The sequence below is a fragment of the Hyperoodon ampullatus genome, assembly GCF_949752795.1.
Source record: "Hyperoodon ampullatus genome assembly, chromosome: 7".
Lineage (NCBI taxonomy): Eukaryota > Metazoa > Chordata > Mammalia > Artiodactyla > Ziphiidae > Hyperoodon > Hyperoodon ampullatus.
Window position 1 is genome coordinate 93,288,501 of NC_136920.1, and position 19,740 is coordinate 93,308,240.

Below are 19,740 nucleotides of genomic sequence, written 5' to 3' on the forward strand. Positions count from 1 at the left end.
ATGTTACTTATACTTCTCTCGTGTTCTCCTGCACCTCTGGCCAAGATCAAGCACGTGTACCCTGCTATTGAAGCACACATCACATCTGTCTTATATTACAACTGGTTGTCTACACCTCTGTCTCAACTACAAGATTAGGAGTGACCTGAGGGCAGGGACCACACTTTATTGATCTATACATCCACCTTCCCCTCACTCCCTGCTGGGCGCCCAGCACAATGGAGAGGGCACTTGATGCATGTTTCCTCCGGTAGATTTTAAATTCAGAAAACAAGGAAATCCCTTAAAGTCAAACTCCAGAACTGCATGGCCCTTGCACCATTTTGATGCAGATGAGCCAAACCCTGCAGCCCCTGGCTGGGTGAGTGCTTGATGGAAAACAGACTGTTGTGAGGGATAGGAGGAGAGCTGGTCTTCCTCCTGAAAGAAGAAGGTGGCTGCCCACAGGGTGGTCGTAGATTGCTCCCTGCCAGGAAATAACCCCCGTCCTGACCTCCTTAATCTCTCTCCCATCTGACACCCCCGCCCCCAGCCCCACTGCTACCACCTTAGTTCAGACTCTCATCACCCTCCACCTTGACTCTTGAATATGCCCCCAACTGGTCTCCCTACCCCGGTACTGCCCCCTTCCTCCAGCCACTCACCACTGCCTCTCCAATATTTTTTAATGCAATTGAAAGCAATTAATTAATACTTAAAACCCCCTGCACAGCTTGAATAAAATGTGGGGTACGCTTAGCACATGGGACAGGGCTCTCCAGGAGCTGGCCCCTGCCTCTCGGGCCCCACCCACTCACTTCCTCTACCCCAGCCACACCCAGCGCTTTGCTGCTCCCCAGATGGACCGAGCTGCCCCATTCCGCGTGCCGTTTCCTTTGCTGCGAGTGCGGTGGTGCTTTCTGTGTCCATCCTTAGCAGTTGTGATTGTGAGTTAACGATAACTCGCAGCTGGCCTTGGCCAAACGGGGGGCCCTTGGCCCAGGAGGTTATGACCCCCCCCATCCAGCCCCACCCCCACCCTAAGGGCAGCCCTCGGCCAATGACTGACCAACACGGGGGACCAACTCTGTGCGCAGGTCATGCACCAGAGCTCCCGGTGGCCCAGGCTGATGTCCAACTTAGACCACATCCTTGCTGAGCTCTCTGCCCCTGGTTCTTCCCTCACTTTCAGGAATCCCCACCTCACACTCTGCCTCTAGGGAACCAACCTAAGACAGCAATGGTGCCCTTCCCCCATCCTCTCTTTCTCTGGGGCAATTTTCACCCTTTAAATTTCAACTCAGCCATCTCCTTGTCTATGAATATTGGTCCAGGCAGAATTCACTCATTCATCCAGGAGCCATCAGTTTGGCACTGCTGTGCACCAAGCACCGTGCTAAACGCTGGAATAAAGCATAGGGCTCTTTCCCTAGGAGCTCACAGGCATGTGGCAGAGACAAGTACATAAACAGGTAATAATAACATCATCTGATAAAAGCAACGATAGAGATAAATAGATGCACAGGCACCAGACTCAGCCTGGGGACAGAATCAGGGATGCCCGCAGAGGAGGGTGCCCACACCCGGTCCTGAAGGCTGAGTGATGTTGCCCAGTCAAGATAAATTTGGGGTTTGGGAATAAAATATACACACTACCAGATAACTAATAAGGACCTACTGTAGAGCACAGGGAACTCTATTCAATATTCTGTAATGGCCTATATGGCAAAAGAATCTACAAAAGAGTGGATATATGTATATGTATAACTGATCCACTTTGCTGTACAGCAGAAACTAACACAACATTGTAAATACACTATACCCCAATAAAAATTTTTAAAAATGTACACACTACTATATATAAAATAACCAACAAGAACCTACTGTATAGCACAGGGAACTCTACTCAATATCTTGTAATAACCTATAATGGAAGGGAAAATATAAAAAAAGACTATATATATGTGTATGTATATATACATATACACACACACACACACGCACATATATGTATGTATAACTGAATCACTTTGCTGTACCCCAGAAACTAACACAACATTGTAAATCAACTATATTTCAATAAAAATTGAAAACAAAACAAAACAACAACAACAAAAAATGAAGGAATGAGAGTGAAGAAAAGGGAATCCCAAGAAAAGGGTGTAGCCTGAGCTGAGGCCAAGAGGAGGGGAAATGCCTCATAAATATGAGGAACTACAGCAATTGAATGATGCTGGAGCATAAAATGTGTCCTCAGGGATGATGGAAGATGAAGATGGAGGGGTGGGGAGGGCCTGGACCATGGAGGGCCTCGTCTGTAACGTCCCATGAAATCAAGCCTGAAAAAGACTCATTCATTTTGCAAAGAAGAAGTCACCAGCAATCTTGGTAAGAGAACTTCAGTAGCATGATGATACCAGAGGCTAGGTTGCAGAGGTTAAACAGCAAACAGGGGATATGGAAGCAGAGATGTCTCTCTCTGGGAGTTTGGTAAGAAAGGGGAGGAGAGAGATTGTTTAGAAGAGGGATTGGATTGAATCGGAGTCAAGGTTTATCTTAAAAGGAATATGTTTATGGGTTGAAGAGAAAGGCCCAGGACACAGGAGGGGGAGGAGATGAGAGACAGGCAAGAGCCTGAGAGGGCAAGAAAGGGATGGTGCAGGTGGAGAGCGGCCATGGAGAGGGGAAGAGATAATTCGTTTTCTCTGGAACGAGAAGAGGTGAAGAGGACGTGGTGATGGGTCATTTCCGAGACAGCATGGAGGGGGGAAGAGGAGGAGGGAGGTCATGCCCGGTGAGCGTAACTTTCTCAACCGGGAGGCCCAGAGACAGAGAACACAGGTGAGCAAAGTCACCGAGGGAAGCAGAGGCCGTGGGGACTCCCACGAGCCTTGACGACTCACACGAATAAACTAAAGGCTGAGCACCCAAGGGCTCACGCGTGCTGGCTGGCTTTTCCTCCTGAGTTTCTCCACATTCTCTATTCCTGGCTAGTGGGTGTCAAGGAGGGGGCGATACCTTGGGGATGCCATGTGCCTGGATTACAGCTCAAGGCCTTCGAGTCCTGTCACTGCCCAGGAGCACCTGGGAAAGGGAAGCCTCGACGCAGACAGGCCTGCCTGGCTTCTGCCTATCTCTCAGGCCCCAGGAATGTAACCTCCACCTCTACATCACAGCCCTGTCTGTCCCTGTGAAACGGAGGGGAAAAGGGAGGCAGAGGAAGGGAGGGGTGGGTAAGGATGGATGGAAGAGGCCGGCGCAGAGGAGGAAGAGAGCAGGGCATGGGGATGAGTGGGGGAAATGTGTTCCTAATACTGAAGTATTGGAAATAAGGCCACATATTCGCTTTGCAGTAGCGAGCTTTCCTTTAAACAACTGGCCTTGATTGCTGCTACAGCTGTTCTTCAGCTGTTCTGAGGTCCCCTTCACACCCCCGCCCCGGATCTCCACTGACGTTTCCTTGTCCTAGGACGCCCTTGCCTCTTTCTCGGCCTGGCCAACGGATGCCTTCAGGGCTCAGGTCTGGATCATCTCTTGCAGAAAGCCTTCCCTCCATCCCCCCAGGTGGCTCAGGCAACCTGTTCTCTCATGACACACCCCCTTTCCCCACGGCACGTCACATTTTTCTGGGACTTCACATCACGCTGACGTTCCCTGCAAACACGTCTGTCTCTCCCACTAGACCCTGAGTTCCCTTAGGACAGAAGCCGTGTCTGACTCACATTTCTACCCGAAGGGCTTGGCACAGAACAGCGTGTCAATGCAAGCCCATCAGTTGCAACTGAGCCAGAGTGATGCTCAAAGCTTCCCTCTTCTCTGATGGCCACGGGGTGGGCAATCAGTGATAAAAACACCAGCTCTGGAAGGTCCTGAGAGCCTTCCCCTTGGCCTGGACCATGCAGGACCCAGCTGTGCAGAAGCCCGGGGGAGATGGAGGAGAGAGGCCATCTCTGTGGAGCTCGGGCTGTGGACGGCTGAGGCGTGGGCTCTGCGGTGCCCAGGAGTGGCTCACCTCTGTCACTCACTCCCACTCCCTGGCTGGTATACATATAGCATATTTATTTCTAATTTCCCTCGGCTTGGTGGGTTTCCCCACATCCTCAGTACTGCTTAATGCAGAGAAAGGTCAGAATCACAGAGGGACCCGGTGTCCCAAGGAGTCACTTCCATGTCACCTCCGTTTTTGCAAGCACCAGCAGTGACCCGGGCTCTGCGCTGTGTTTTGCCTGGCGCGTCACTGCGCGCTGTCATTATGACGGCTGTTATTCTTCTCTCAGGGAGAGATGGTGACTAATAATAACATCATGGGAAAAACAAACGCAAATCATTGAACAAGCAGATCCTGTAATGCGTATTAATAATTCAAAGGAAATGCTAAATCTATCCCCTGCGCCCCAGAAGAAAAGAACCTTCAAGCATCCTGGACTTGGTCTTCCTGTCAGAGGTTTGAAAGCTGTACACTCTATTCCCAGCTTGGGCATTCTGGACATCTTGTGACTTAGAAAGAAGAGCCCTGGAAAGGGTCCCCCCACCCCTTGAATCAATACCTCTTTCATGCCCATTACTCTCTAATTACTCCCTGCTGTAGACTGAATTGTGTCCCCCCCAAAAGGTATATGGAAGTCTTAACCCCCAGGACCTGTGAACGTGACCTTATCTGGAAATAGGGTCTTTGCAGATGTCATCATTAAGATGAGATCATGCGAGGAAAGAGCGGGCCCTCAATCCAATGACTAGTGACCTTAAAGGGAGAGAGAGATTTGGCACAGAGGGAAGAAGGCCATGAAAATATGGAGGCAGAGACTGGAGTTATGCTGCTACAAGCCAAGGGTCACCTACAGCCACCAGAAGCTGGAGGAAAGCCTGGAACAGAGGCTTCCCTAGGACCTCGGGGGGAGCATGGCCCTGAGGACACCTTGGTTTAGGACTCCTGGCCTCCAGAACTGTAACAGAATAGGTTTCTGCTGTTTCAGGCCACCTAGTCTGTGATGCTTTGTGACAGCAGCCCTAAGAACTAGTATACCCTTCCCTCCGCATTTCTTTGTGGGAGGAAGAAACCAGCTGTGTAGTTCTCATGGCTCTTGACTTTAGGCTTGAGGGCATCTCATGAGACACGTGCCTGGAAGGTGAGCTGACCCAAAGGGAGGGAAACACCTGGTGAGAGAGGAGAACCAGCCACTGGGGAGGAGAGAAGGGAGAGCAGGAAAAAGAACACGTGTTCATGAAGATCCAGTGTCTATATGTGAAAATAACTGGGTCAGAAAACATGGGTAGCCTCAGATGTCTATATACCTAAACCTTGACAGTGTGTAACACAAGGCAGAAAATACGCTTTCATAGTACACTGGATGGGACAGGGACTGTTAACAGGTTATATTTTAGAAGAAGAAAAAAACCTGAAAGGTAGAAGGTGGAAAAGTGTTGAATGTCACAGAGATAAGGAACGATATCCAAAATTATAAATCTAAGGGTAGAAATATGTCAGAGGAGGAGCAAAGGAGAAAAGGACAAATATGATGCAGCCACATGGACAAAATGATTGATGTGCTTGTTTTAACACAATTGATGAAAATGGAGGAGAGGGAAGTTATTGTAAAGAGTGACTTTGACCATCCGGACATCTGTTGGAAATCTTTTGTGGCTAAAAGCAAAGCATCTGATCCATTCCTAACCTGTCCAGGTGGCAGTTTCATCTCTCAAATTGCTGAAGAAGTGACCAGCAGCAAAACAAAAGTCGTAGGAACCTTGGAAGAAAGGGCTTATTACATCATCTCCTTCATTCATGTGACAGATGCTTTGAGTGTCAGAGCACACAGTATATTCATTTAACATAAAGATGGATTATGTGTGGTTCCTGCCCTCAAGAAGTCCACTATGAATATTGAGTGAGCGAGACATGAACATCATGGAAAAATACAGTATGATTAATGCCACAAATGATAGAGGAACCAACTGTTAGGTGAAACACAGAGGGAACCAATGGCAGTTTGGGTAAAATATCCAAGAAAAGGAAGAAGGATGTTCATAGTGAGACTTCCGTCTTAGATGCTAAGAAGGCACATTTTCCAGTAAACGTGAAAGGGAGGACGGTTTAAGAAGCTCAGAAACCTCTCTTTGTCAGAGAAGGGGGATAAAGGGAATTCTAAGGAAGGAAAGAAATCAGCAGAGTTGCCCAAGGAAGTCTTTAACAGCTCAGGATTTGAAAGGGAACGTATATGAGAGGAAGAGGAACCTCCTTAGAGATAAATTACACCGCAGACCTGGGAGGATGGTGTTAAAAGGCTGACATCCTAAGTCAGCTCCTCCAAAACGCTAAAGCAGTGGCTTGCTGGTGTCCCAAGTTTTGCTCAGAGCGGGCCCTTGGAGGAGGGGTGGCTGGCCTGTGGCTGGGGCTGACATCCTCAGGCTGGTCTCGGAGTGCATGGAACTCCTCAACCCCTACCTGCTCCTGTCTTCATGGCCAAGGGAGTGAAAAGTAAGAAGACTGCAAGGGAGCCCCAGGGTGCTCCAGATGTAGACAAGACTCCTGAACTCCCAGGTCCCCTGGGAGTGAAAGGGAGACTGAAAGAGGCAGAAGGAGGTCCGAGGAGGCAAATATTTTGATCTCAACTAAGGGAAGGAGGTGGATTAGACAGCAGTACCACTTATTGACGCCTAGTCCATGCTAGGTGCACATTCTCGTATATACACAGCGACTGTCTGAGGCTGCTCAGTGTAGCCAAGCTGGGACTCCATCTAGGTCTGTGCCATCTCCAACACACTCTGCTACAATATGAAAGGCACCGTTCCTAGAGCTGGCTCTGTTCCTAATTTGGTGCCTGTGACTTGGGTATTTTTCTCTCTGAGGGCCCTGTCTCCTTATCTGTAAGATAAAGTGATGGGAAATCTCCAGGGCCCCTCTCTGCTCTAACATCCTCTGCTTTTCCTTGGATTCTGGACCTGCCTGGTTCAGCTGCAGCCTGACTGGCTGACCCGGGACCCCTATCCTCACATCCCCACGGCTCCCCTCCTGGGGTCTGGCCTGTGACCGCTCACCAGCACCGTGTGCTTGTAGGCCCTGTGAATCACGATGCTGTAGCCCAACATGGTCACGTCCACCTGCTTGACCCACAAGGCCAGCGACGGGTCCCGGTCCTCGTTCTTGGCTGTGACGATGAACTTGGGGAATGTGTCTGAGCTCGGCCTGCTTCCTGTGGTGCACAGGATGAGCGGGCAGCTGGTCTGGAAGTCAAAAGGGTAGCCGTCAAAGGTCAGGTAGTGGCCATAGCCCGAGACGATGCAGGAGGCGTCGGTGCGGGCCTGGCAGTAGTAGAGGCCGCCCTCCTCCATGCAGTACTCGTCACCCTTGCAGGGGATGGTTTCACAGTGGACGCTGTTGTCTGTGCCATTGCAGTAGCAGAAGATCTGGCAGTCCAGGTCCACCCAGAAGGTCTCATTGGTGGCAAGATGGTGTCCCTCAAAGTTGCAGCCACACTCGCTCCTGGGGACGCACTGGCTGCCTTTCAGGGCATAGTCCTCGTCACACTGACACCCCTCGGAGCAGCTGTCCACACAGATGGGGCCCAGCGCCAGGGTCTCACAGGTCTCTGTACACATCATGCACTCCTCGAAATGGCTGTTCTCCGGGCACTCCAGAGCTGAGGGTGGGCGAGGAGGAGATGGGATTGAGAAAGGGACAGAGGTCAGAGACAGAGTCTGTGTACACTCATTGGTATGCATGGGTGTGTGCATGTATGGCTGTGTGCATAGTGTGTGTGCATGTGTGTGTGTGCAAGTATATATGCTGCATGGGACTTATCTGTCCAGCACGGTGAGCTCAGCAAATGCCATGTGACCACTGCCATCCTCATTTGGGGTGATCCACAAGGCTCAGCGAGCCCCTCACTCACGTGCTCCTCTAGTGCACTTAGCTTATCATGTAGGAGATTCTGGGACGATGGGCCTGTTCTGAGCACCTGTGGCAAGCCAGGCACTGTTCTAGGCATTTTAGTGTAATTTTCTCAACAATCTGGATGGTGAGGACAGTCACATCACCCCTGTCTTATAAGTGAGGAAACTGAAGTTCAGTGGCTTAATCCAGCTGATAAGTACTGGAGAGAGATTCGAATCTGCATCTCCCGACTCTGAGTCTCCTGACTCAAAGACTCCGGAAAGAGAGTCCTGGAAGGAACAAGTGCTCTGAGGCTGTAGAGACTTGTGGGTACCATCTCTGAGCTTCAGTTTCTTCTCTTATTAAATAAGGACAGTACTTACCTAGGACTGCTGTTCTGAGGATTAATAACCTAATATATCAAGCCCACAGTAGGGTCTCAATAAACACTGCACCCTTTCCCTTCTTACACTTCCTTCCATTACAGATAGGTTTCATGGAGGTGTTTCTACTCTACACATTGGACCTTCCCTGTGTCTTTCACCTCTCTGCTCCTGGTGTCCTCCGACCCCTTCCACCTCCTCAATGACCTCGGCACATGGTCCTGCCCACCTCCTTTATTCACACCCTTTGCCCCTCCTGCACGGCCCTCACAAAGCCAAATCCTACCCATCCTCCAAGTTTCATTTCAAGTCACTCTTCTGCCCAGAAGGCTTCCTTGATAGATCAAGACTCTGCGTCAGTAAGCACAGCGCATAAAATAACAGCACGTGCGGCTCACCATGGAATTCCATGTGACTTCCCATGTCTCTTTATTATTTTTGTTTGTCAAAACTTGACATGAGCCGGGATGAACCCAGGAATACAGAAGAAATCTACCCCCAGGTCTGTGTTTTCTAAAGATCTGTGAACGTCGTCACTGTCTCCTGGGAGTTTAAGATCTTGTCTTTAAGGCTTTCTTTAGGTCTTATGCATACGATCACTCCTTTAGAGGGCTTTATAATCCAAGGACACAAAGGACACTATAGAGAAATGGCATGGCAATAATAGTTCCGCCCACAAGTACCAGCTCAACAGTTCTGCACTGTGGCCTGAAAGCCAATCTTTTTTCCCTCTGGGCTAAAGGACTGTCTCCACCTCCACTGACTAGTTGTAGGCTAGTTCAGCACTGATTAAATATGTCTGTATAGAGCGATTTTCACATTTGTCTCTAAATTATGAATGTTATAACACTGACTGCAGGTTTATGGTGATAGCAAATAACATGACTTATTTAAATGGCTCTCATTTTATGACTTATCGTGTTGTCTGAATGTGTCTGAAAGTCTGGAACATACAGACATGAAGTAATAAAACTTCCCCTGGCTCCTGAAATGCCTCTGAAATTACTTAATTGGGCAGCCTGGCTCTGCCAGCGAGAGCTGGTTAAAAATATCTGAACACAGAAGCAGTGATTGCCTCTCTCCAGGTCCAGAGAAGATTGTGTTCCTGATTTGCAGCTGTCACTCAGTCCAATCCCCACTCGGCAAAACCCTGACCAGATTAACCCCTTAGTACCCAGAGACTTGATTAATCAAGTGTGAGCCCCGGCCCTCCACCGGAGGAAGCCATGCTCCACGTGGCTGCTTCCGTCCACAAGTCTCTCTCTAAAAAAAGCACTTATGAGCGTTTGCTCCAGCTCTGCAGGCCCTGATGAAGGATGGGGAGAAGTGATTCTCAGCAGGCTTCGCACCCGGAAAAAGAGGGAATCACTGTCATCCCGCCACACTCACTTCGCATGAGCCATGCCACCAAACTGTGCTTCCTGCAGTACAAAAAAACAATCCAGAGACACTTCCTGCTGGGTAGGAGTTCATAGTCTAAAAGCATGGCACAGACATGGCCTGGCAACAAAATGGATTTGGTATGGGGCAGACTCTGTAATCCTGTAATGTGAATGAACTATAACTAGAAAGTGGAGTACAGGAGCAGGGACAGAGATTATTTTAGACAAGCTGGAGGTGGGGCAAAAGAGGATGTGGGAAGTGGGTTAAAGAGAAGCCTTTGGGAAAGCATTCTAAGGTCCAACTAGATGTGGTGGTCCGTAGGAACCTTGGAGCCTCCCTCCCTTTAGGTGACTTTATGAAAAGAGCATGCTTCCAGAATTCCACCTGCACATTCACAGCCTCTGTTATTAATCCCTCCCCAGTGTGGTTAGGGTCACCAGGGATATAACCGCCCAACTCTGAGATGATACTCCATATGCTCCTTTGGACTTCCAGTGCTCAGAAACCAGAGCATTATTTTTAAATAATGATGTGTGTGTGGGGGAGGCAGGGGGGATATTCTTAGCTCTGTCTAAGATGTTACTATTGCAAAGCCTTAGAGGCAAGGTAAGGATACCCCAATAGCAATGGGTAAGCCTCACCCAGATCATAGCTTCTAATAACATTCCCCACCAAAATGAATCAGGATTTCTCAGAGTGATGGTTGATTCTAGGCTGGGGCAGGGAAGGTTAAGAGGTGATGTGGAGCATCTCGTTAATCTAGAAAGTAAGAAAATGACAGAGGCATATCCAAAGGACGTAGGAGGCAACTGGAAGGAGCACCCACAGGCCAAATCTGTCATAATTTTAATGCCAAAACAACAAATGTGATATGAAACATAAAGCATTGAGAAAAACAGGAATCTGTGTGTCCATGTTGATAAGATAGATAGATGATTGAGGTAAATAAATAGATGGATGGATCGGTGGATGGATGATAGATAGGGGACAGGCAGGCAGAAGAGATAGGAGGGCTCTTGCTTACAGTAAAATGACATCTGCTGACAGGCACAAGTGGAGAGAGTGCTGGAGCTGTAAACTGTCAGCATGTAATCGACATGCTGAAGATCAATACAAGCAAAAGTCATCAGTGGGCACTAAGCTGAGGAGGGGGATTGTGATGACAAGCAGGACGCTGCATGGTCTTAAAGTACTTCCCCACAGATGGCTCATTAGTCACAAGATAGAAATGTAGTGACACAGAGTGGTGATATTTGACAACCCCTGATCAGGGCATCAATGTGCCCATCACCAATGAGAGGAGGCTGGACAGAGTGTGCCCCACGTGTGACCTGATACCATGAGGAAAACATGCCTCTCCTATGCAGGGGGCTGGGTGGGATGTAGAGCAGAACCCAGCCATGGCGAAGCATCAAACCCAAATGGAGGGCCATTCTATTTCAAAAGGGGGGAGACTGTAATCTTTAAAAATGACAAGATCGTAAGAGACAAAGAAGCTAAGGAATTGTTTCAGACTTAAGGAGACCAAAGAGACATGACAGCTAAATGCCCCATGTGGTCGCGGACTAGATCTGCACGGAGGGGTGGGGGAAAGCCATAAAGGACACGACTGGGTCAACGGGCAAAACTGAAGTGGATATTAAGTTATCGCATCAATGTTAAATTTCCTAAGGCCAGTAACTGTACTGTGCTGTGAATGAGTGTCTTGATTCTAAGGAAATATACACTTAACGTATTTAGGGGCAAAGGGGGATGATGTCTGCAACTTCCCTTCAAACGGAGAGTCAGTGAGAGAGAATGACAAAGCAAACAGGGCAAAATGCTAACAACAGGTCATCTGGGTAAAAGCTACATAGATATTCTTGTAGCCCTTCTGTAACATTAAAATTATTTCAAAATAAAAAGTTAAAAAAATAAACAAACTTAGGTAGGAAGAAATATAATGGAAGAGACATAACCAGATGTAAAGGATGGAACCTCAGTGGTGGCGCTGGTCTCCGTGAGGGCCGACCTTCTTGGTGGGGAAGGGGCGGGAGATGTGGTCCAGGTTCGGCGGTCCTGGCTCCAGGCCTGGGTCCCGCCCTCAGCCACTTCTCCTTCTACCCTTCCATTTACTCCTCCCCCTGGGCTCGCCCAGAACCGAGGGGATTATATGTCTCGTCTTCCCAGCAGTTATTCTCATTAGTACAAGTACTGCTGAGAGAGGTCAGATACTCTGGGTGCAAAATGAACAACCAGGCCCATGGGAATCTCTCTCAAGAGCCATTGTCAGGTTTGCCCTGGGGAGCGGGGCTAATCTCTACTCCGGGAAAGGCACCCTGACTGATCGCCATGTGCTGAAATGAATGGGGTCCTGCCTTGCCAAGAGAGAGGGCGCCCACCGAGCCATCACAAAGATTTCCGGTCCTTTGACATGATGTGTTCCCTCTGCTAGATATAACCAAGGGTCAATAGCTAATTGTCCTACAACGAAGAGGGATTGTGTGATAAGAAACAACAATAAAGATGCGGAATAGTCTAGTCTGGGGGGACGAGCCTTCCAGAGGACATGTCAGACTAGGGAAGATGTACAGGGTTAATGAGATTGTCCTTGAGTGCGATTGCGCCAGGAAGAGAAGAAGATCCGCGGTCTCAGTGATCAACGCCCCGCCCCGGCCGGCCGCCCCCATGGCGTCACCCGAACTCACGGCAGAAGTCGTGGGTCCTCCAGGGCTGCACCTCCACGTCGGCGTTCTTGCAGGCGCTCGCGTACCGGGCCACAGAGTCACAGAGCTCGGACTCGTTGCCCCCGCTCTGGCACAGGCGGAAGAGGCAGGTGCGGTAGTAGGCGGTGACGTTGACCACGCCGTGACACTCCAGGAAGGAGCTGTTGGAGGGGTCGTTGATGATGCCGCACCTGGAACGGCTGCGGTAAAATTTCAGCAGCTCCGAGTCGTTGTTGCAGGCCTTCAGCAGGTCCCCACACTCCCCGTTGCAGATCTCCTCGAAAGTGGTCCAGCTTTCCAGGAACACCGCCAGGTTGTCCGTGCACTTGCCATTGGGGAGACAGAACTCCTCGCTGATGTTCGCGTTGAAGAAGCCACACAAGCCCCCCGTGCAGTTGAAGTAGGCGGTGGAGAGCCGGATGTACAGCAGACCCACGTCTGAGTATTGCACGGTCACGACACCCTTGGACTCGACGGTCGTGCTGTTTTTGTTTCGATAAATTTCCAGCTTCCCCGAAGGATGGAAAAAAGGCAGTTCCACTTCCTGATTGTTCACCTGAAAATTCAAATCGCTATCATCAGTTCCAGATACACACAGGGTGCCCACAGCTTCCTCGGCTGTGAATAGAGACGTGGCTCTGCCCCATGACTAGCCCTTGGAGTAAGGTTGAGAAGCAGACCGTGTGGAAACCACACAGACATCAACTGTTTCTTTCGTGGGCATCTTTGTTTCTTTCTTTCCAGGCTCCTCTGATCCAACACATTGGCTGTTTATTTGTGTGTGTGTGAGACCCTAAGCTAGTTCCAAGCAAAACTGAAGTGTGAGCAACAGTCACCGTAGATATGTGGCTTCCTCCTGCCCCCGATGTCCTGCCTCCTTCTTCTCCCTTCAAATTGTACTTTTCCTGTGTCTCAGCCCCTTGGAAGCACACAGTATATGTCTAATTATCTAGCTGTCCATCCGCCTATCTACCTATTATTATTTTGATAAATTAATTTCTGCCAGTGTGTCAATGGGAATAAAAACACAGCCCTTTCAGTGTGTGGATGTATGCTTTATTCGCTGCACTGACTTTTGCTTTCTAAATTAGATGTCATGTGATATTATGAAATGCACATGCACTGGGAGGAGGGAGATCTGCTCCTCCCTCACCCTCCCTCACCCCCGCTCTGCCACCTCCCAGCGGTCAGGCCCACAGCCCTCATTTAGCCCTTTGGGAGCCTCATGTGAAAACAAGGAGTTGCACTCGATGATGCCCAAGATTCCTTCTTACTAATGATCTATGAGTCTGCATGCTTAGTGATGGGTATTTCAGACCAGGACAGCAGGGTGTGAGGCACCATGGCAGGCACCCCTTGTGCTACTCCACACGGATTCCCATCTACAGGTAAGAGATGCAGCATAGTACAGGGTAAAGAGCACAGACTCTGGAGCCAGCTGACCCGGGCTTGAATCCCACTGTATGGCTGTGTGTCCCGGGGGAAGTTACTTAACCTCTCTGTGCCTCAGTTTTCTCATCTGTAAAATGAGAATAATGATGTTGTCTACCTCTTAGGATGAATGGGACACAGTAAGCATCCTATAAGTATTTGCTACTCTGGCGAGCTAGTCCTGCTCTAATTCGAGGAATTCCAGCTTCACTCCAAGTCTCCACCTGATGGACTTTTATTTGGTGCTGACAGTTAGAAAACGCTCCCATTTCGGAGTCATTGCCTTCCTAGAATCCGCTCACGGTCAGAGGCAGCCAGGCAAGCCTGAAGAGCGCGGCTCCTTCGCTTGGCAGGACTCATCAGAAAAGTCTCCAAGGCCGCAAGGGTCTTACCTTGACCTCCGAAGCCCCGATGCCTCCTATCTTGACCTCCTGGTCGGCCACCAGGATCCGGAGACCCCGCAGCCAAGCAGGCCCTGCCTCCGGCTTCTTCTTGTTGATGTCGATTTCCAAGTACTCTGGCCGCTCAGGGCAGGTCTTGAGGAGCGTGTAGGAGAACTCGACGGGGAAGGGGTAGGCGGCGCCGTCGAAAGTGTGCAGCACCTGGTTCTGGCTGAGCAGGCACACGGTCTCCCGCTTGGGGAAGCAACCCTGGTAGCCGTTCTCCACTGTGCACACCTCCTCGCCACGGCACGTCTTGTTGAAGCAGTACACGTCGCCGCCCTCCTCACACAGGCACTGCACCGTGCAGTTGGCCGTGGCCCAGAAGAACTCGCCCATGGCGTAGTAGTGGCCGTCGAAGTCACAGCCGCACTTGTGCAGCGGGACGCACTGGCTGGTGCTGAGGACAAAGCCTTCGTTGCACTCGCAGCCCTCCGTGCAGGGCATGGTGCATCTGTGGGAGGCCGTCAGATCTGAGCACGTGTCCGGGCAGCTGCTGGTGCACACGGAGTAGTGGCTGAAGCTCGGGCACTGCACCATGGACACTGACGTAGGGGAGAGGAGAGAGCGTGACAAGGTGAATGACCCAGGGGCTAACCGGCCAGATCCACCACGCACGGGGGCCTGGAGGAAGAACGCTCCTTCTGGACCAGTTGGCACCTAGAGGGAGGGCCAAGCCACCACTCACTGGGGGAAGGGAGACTGAGGGTGTGCAAGGAGCGCAACTGCTTTGGTAGTAACTACTGAGCAATGTGATGGACTGGGATCTCATTGGATCATCCTGACTGAAATAAAATTTCAGGCTCCTATCCTAACTAGGCTCGACTGATTATTCAATACAGGTTTAGTATCGGGTGAACTACAACCATCGAGATGGTTTAAGATCTTCAACTGATGGGCATATAAGTTGGTCTGACTTTATAGAACGTGGCCCATTCCTAGGAGGAAATAAATCCAACTCACAGGAGAAATGAAAAATCTAACTCTTAGAGGAGGAATTTGAAAAAGTGAACTTTCAAACAGGGACCAAAGAAGACTGTGAAAATGAATTCTCTGGGATATTAAAAATAAGAAAGAACCTCAGCTATCTGAAAAGAACCTGTGTGCCTATTCCCCCAGGAGACTGAACTGGGACTGGATGCCTTCTGAAGGCCCTTCTTGCCTTGGAAAACTGCGATTCTTATTTTAAGAACATCTGAGTCTGGTTTGAGTCTGGTTGACCCCAATAGGCAGAGGCTCAAGAGCTGGTAGACAAGTTCTCTGAATTAAATACAATTCATCCCACTAAAATGAGAGACAGGGAGAGGAATGTGGAGGGTAGGAAAGTAGTACCACTAGAAAAAAAATAGCCATTATAGGCAAAAAATTAGGCAATTGGATGCCCTTGGATTACACAGGGATCAAAGAGAAGTCATATTCAATCTCAACTTGAATCAGGATTTGGATACTCCAGGCGTGATAGAGGCTGGCCAGTCAACACACACAAAAACGTTTAAATGTACTGTCTTTTAGTAGCTTGATCAATTCTCTAAGAATTGATTCTGATACATATTGATTTATATGAATCCAACCTATACAGATAGGAAAAAATTGCCCTCTGGCCTGGGAACTGAAAGAAACTTTTAAATCTCACCTCCATAGCACTCTCAAATGCGCGGATAATAATTTTCGGTTTACTCATATGGAGAAAACCAAGGACCAGGAAAGAAACAAAATTCCAAGAAGCAATTTGGTTTTTCGTTTGCTTGTTTTTAACAGTTACATAACTAGGAAAAGTGAGAGGGATGTAAGTTGTATAGAAGGAAAACATAAGATAGCTAAATTGTTCCAAACGCTCAATCCAAAAGTGTAATTCCAAGGGGACAGCTGGATTTCCCACACTTTGGGGGCCTTTTTCCTCACCACCCGGCATTTTAGAACAAGGCCTCTTTCCGGGTCTGCTACCTGCCCTGTCTACTGCCCTTTTGGACCAGCTGAAATGCTCTAGAGCAGGAGTCACAGAACCTGAAGGCACTGAAAGTAGAGAGGAAACATCCAAGGACAAAAATGCCATGGGTTCCATCTGGGAGGTACATTCTTCTCCCAAAGGCTGCTCTTGATTCCCCAGGCCAGTGTCCACATGTCCCCAACAGCCGTGGGGACACCCACCTCCAGCTCAGAAACGGCCCCCTCCCTGCTCAACTCTGCCCGGGCCACCCCTGCTAAGGGCCCTCTTCGGGCCATGCATTCCGTGTCTCCTGACCACGGATGCCCATCAGTGGTTTCTTGTTTTCTGGCCACAGTATTGGGTGAGGAGAAAGGTCAAGTTGCTTTTACAGTTCATTCTTTATCTTTTGCTATATTCCAACCTCACCCTGACTCTCGGGCAATGTGTGTTAACAGGGAGCTCTCTTAGGAGCCACGAAACCCTCTCCCAGCCCCCCTGCACAGGCGTGGCCTTCCGAGTGGACAGGATGCCAGCTTACCACACCCAGTCTGGATTCGCCAGTCTCCAATCGGAATGCCCAGGGCTTGGCACACAAGGGCGTAGGCCTGGATGGCCTGACACAGGAGTGTCCCGTTGTCCCTCACACTGCACAGGTCATACACACAGCTGTGCACGAAGGCCATGGGGTCCACGACAGTGCCACACTCCCACAGGGGGCCGTCGGTCTTGTTGAGGAAGCCGCAGTAGTCGGGGCCAAAGTAGAGGGCTTCGGTGGCCATGTCACACTGGGTGCAATTATCCACGCAACCTGAGTCGCACTTCCAGTCAGCGTGGTAGACCCGCCAGCTCTCTCCTAGGTCTAAGACTGACATGGCTGGCCTGCCGTCGGGGCGCAGGAAGTCATCCAGAGGGTTTTTGTTGTAGTTCCCGCAAAGCCCGCAAGTGGAGTTGATGTAGGAGCCTGGGATGGAGATGGAGGCGTAGTGCTGGCCGTCAAACGTCACTAAGAGTCCAAAATCCGTTTCCACAGCAGTAGACAAGCCACTCTGGTAGATTTTCACCGCCCCCAAGTCTAAGGTGACGGGCAAAGAAGCCACTAGGTCATTAACCTGCCAACAACAGCAATAGTAAAAAGGCAGGTGAGCAGGGGCCAGGGCAGTGGGTCCAGCTGAGGTCAGGAAAGGGGGGAGGGATGGAGCAACTCAGTGCCACAGAGAGAGTGGCCCCCAAAAGGCTCGGGTGCCAGCAGGCTTGCCTCCCAGGAAGGCAGGGGCCCCAGAACCTTCGAGAGCAGGCTGGCGTTTGAGTTGTGACAGACGTGCATTGCTTAGTGCCACTCTAAACCCCTCTGGGGACCAGGTGGCTGTCAACACTTCCTGGCTGGCTCTTGGGCCAGCTTCACGTCTTTTCTTGAAAGACTAGTTACATGGCTTTTCCCCTTTTCTCCTCGAAATCCATTCTTCAAGTCTCAGCTTAAGGCACATACTTTCCATGACCCCCTCGCTGCCCTTAGCACCCCCGACCCCTCTTCCCAGCTGGAAGGTGCTCTATAAACTGTCCCCACCATCGAGCTCTGAGGCTGCCCTGGTGTTATTCTCTGAGTGTTTCACCCTGTCACTTCCTGATACCAGGCCTATGTCATACCATCGTTCAACACAATAAATTTGAACACCTACTGGGTACCAAGCACGATGTTAGGTGCTGAGAAATAAAGAATAAAAAAAGTAATTGTCCCTGCCCCTTATGAGGTCTGGGTCTACTGAGGAAGAGGGACACAAATGGATATTTATGACATACAGTTTTAAATACACGTTCATAGGTGATGCAGTGATGCAGTGGGAGAATGGTACCTGACCACTGATCCAGCCTGGGGAGGGGGGTCATATAGGGTTTTTAGGGGCAGTTAAGTCTGACCTGGGTCTTTAGAGATAAACAGAAGCAGCCAAAGGAAGAGTAGGGGATAGAGAATTCCAGAACAAGTGAATAAAATCACATTGTTAGAAGTAGCTGCATGAGAATAGCGACAGTCATCGGGGTGTCACTGTACTGCAGAGGGAAGGGAATGGGCGGCTGGAGAGGAAGCTGGACACAGGCAGGGTCCATTCATTCAGTAGATGTCAACTCAGCCCTTTCTGTGTGTCAAACTCTGTTCTAAGAGTTGGGGATTAGCAAAGAGTGAAACGGATGAAAATCCCTGCCTCTTGGAACTGTCTATTCCTCTTCAGGAGACCAACAGCAAACAAAACCAATACCTAAAATACATAACAACATCAGAAAAGTGTTCTGCAGGAAAATAAAGCTGGGAATGTGGATCCAAAGTGCTAGGGAAGAGGGTTTCTAATTTTAGACAGGAGGGTCTAGGAAGACCCCACGGGGAAGGGGATATTTGAGATGAGGAAGAAGCCGTGCAGTTATCTGGGGTGAGAGTGACTTACGCAGAGGGGATGGCCAGGCCCTGGGGTGGAGCGTGCTGGGCGCTGGGTTCGCACGGGCCGGTGTGGCCGGAGCGGAGAGCCAGGAGCAGGCAGTGGTCGGGGAGGGCAGAGAGATAAGAGCAGCCAGAACAGGCAGGGCCTTGTCAGCCATTGTAGAGACTTTGGCTGTGACTCTGAGGGAAGCCGAGAGCGAAGAGAGCGCCCAGAGCAAAAGATCGACATGATCTGACTTCCGTTTTGGAAGAATTGCTCTGAATTCTGTGTTGAGAACAGATCTTGGAGGGCCTTTGAAGCATGTTTTTAAGAGAAAACAAAACGCCACAAAAACAACAACTTGGATTTCTCTTCTGTAGGAAGAGCTCCAAAAAGTTTTAAGTAAGAGAATGATGTGGTCAGATTTGTGTTTGAAACAGTCCACTCTGGCCGGTACGAAGGGTATATTGAAGTAGGTGGAGATCAGAAACAGAGAAATCAGGCGGGCAACTGGTGCTGGAGGCCAGGACTGATGAGGGTGAGGCCTGACCTGTATCCAGACGTGGAGGAGGGACAGCTCGTGGTGGACACTCTGCAGGGCCTGGGGCTTTTTGCAGGGGGGAGTGAGAAATGGGGGAAGAATCAAGAGTGAGTCCCACAGGAATGAAGACAAAGACATACAGAATGGACTTGAGGACACGGGGAGGGGGAAGGGTAAGCTGGGACGAAGTGAGAGAGTGGCATGGACATATATACACTACCAAGTGTAAAATAGCTAGCTAGTGGGAAGCAGCCACATAGCACAGGGAGATCAGCTCGGTGCTTTGTGACCGCCTAGAGGGGTGGGATAAAGAGAGGGTGGGAGCGGGGCGCAAGAGGGAAGAGATATGGGAACATATGTATATGTATGGCTGATTCACTTTGTTATAAAGCAGAAACTAATACACCATTGTAAAGCAATTATACTCCAATAAAGATGTTTAAAAAAAAAAAAAAAGAGTGAGTCCCATGTGTAAGTGGCTTGATAAGCCTCCAACAGAGAGTTAGTTTTCTTCTTTTTCACCCTTAACGTGCCTGGCATCTCTAGACATCACTTTTGAGGGCTGGAATGGATGGTTAGTCCTGGAACAGCCCTGGTGGGCTGACTGTAAGTGCACGTCCAGGCTGCCCTGCACCTGTACTGATTTCTGGCACACAGAAAGATCAAGGGTCTT

The 19,740-nt window shown here is 49.8% G+C and overlaps 1 protein-coding gene across 2 annotated transcripts in view; it reads right to left on the reverse strand.

The window, feature by feature from the left end:
• Positions 1–19,740, reverse strand: part of LOC307056061 (alpha-tectorin) — a gene marked incomplete at both ends in the record, with an annotated part of 70,276 nt that overhangs the window by 32,222 nt on the left and 18,314 nt on the right. For both annotated transcript variants that reach the window (XM_079708525.1, XM_079708524.1), the window contains 4 exons: positions 7,015–7,616; positions 12,303–12,876; positions 14,144–14,736; positions 16,657–17,227. In XM_079708525.1, the coding sequence (XP_079564651.1) occupies positions 7,015–7,616; positions 12,303–12,876; positions 14,144–14,736; positions 16,657–17,227 (2,340 nt within the window). The remainder of the gene's footprint in view (positions 1–7,014; positions 7,617–12,302; positions 12,877–14,143; positions 14,737–16,656; positions 17,228–19,740) is intronic.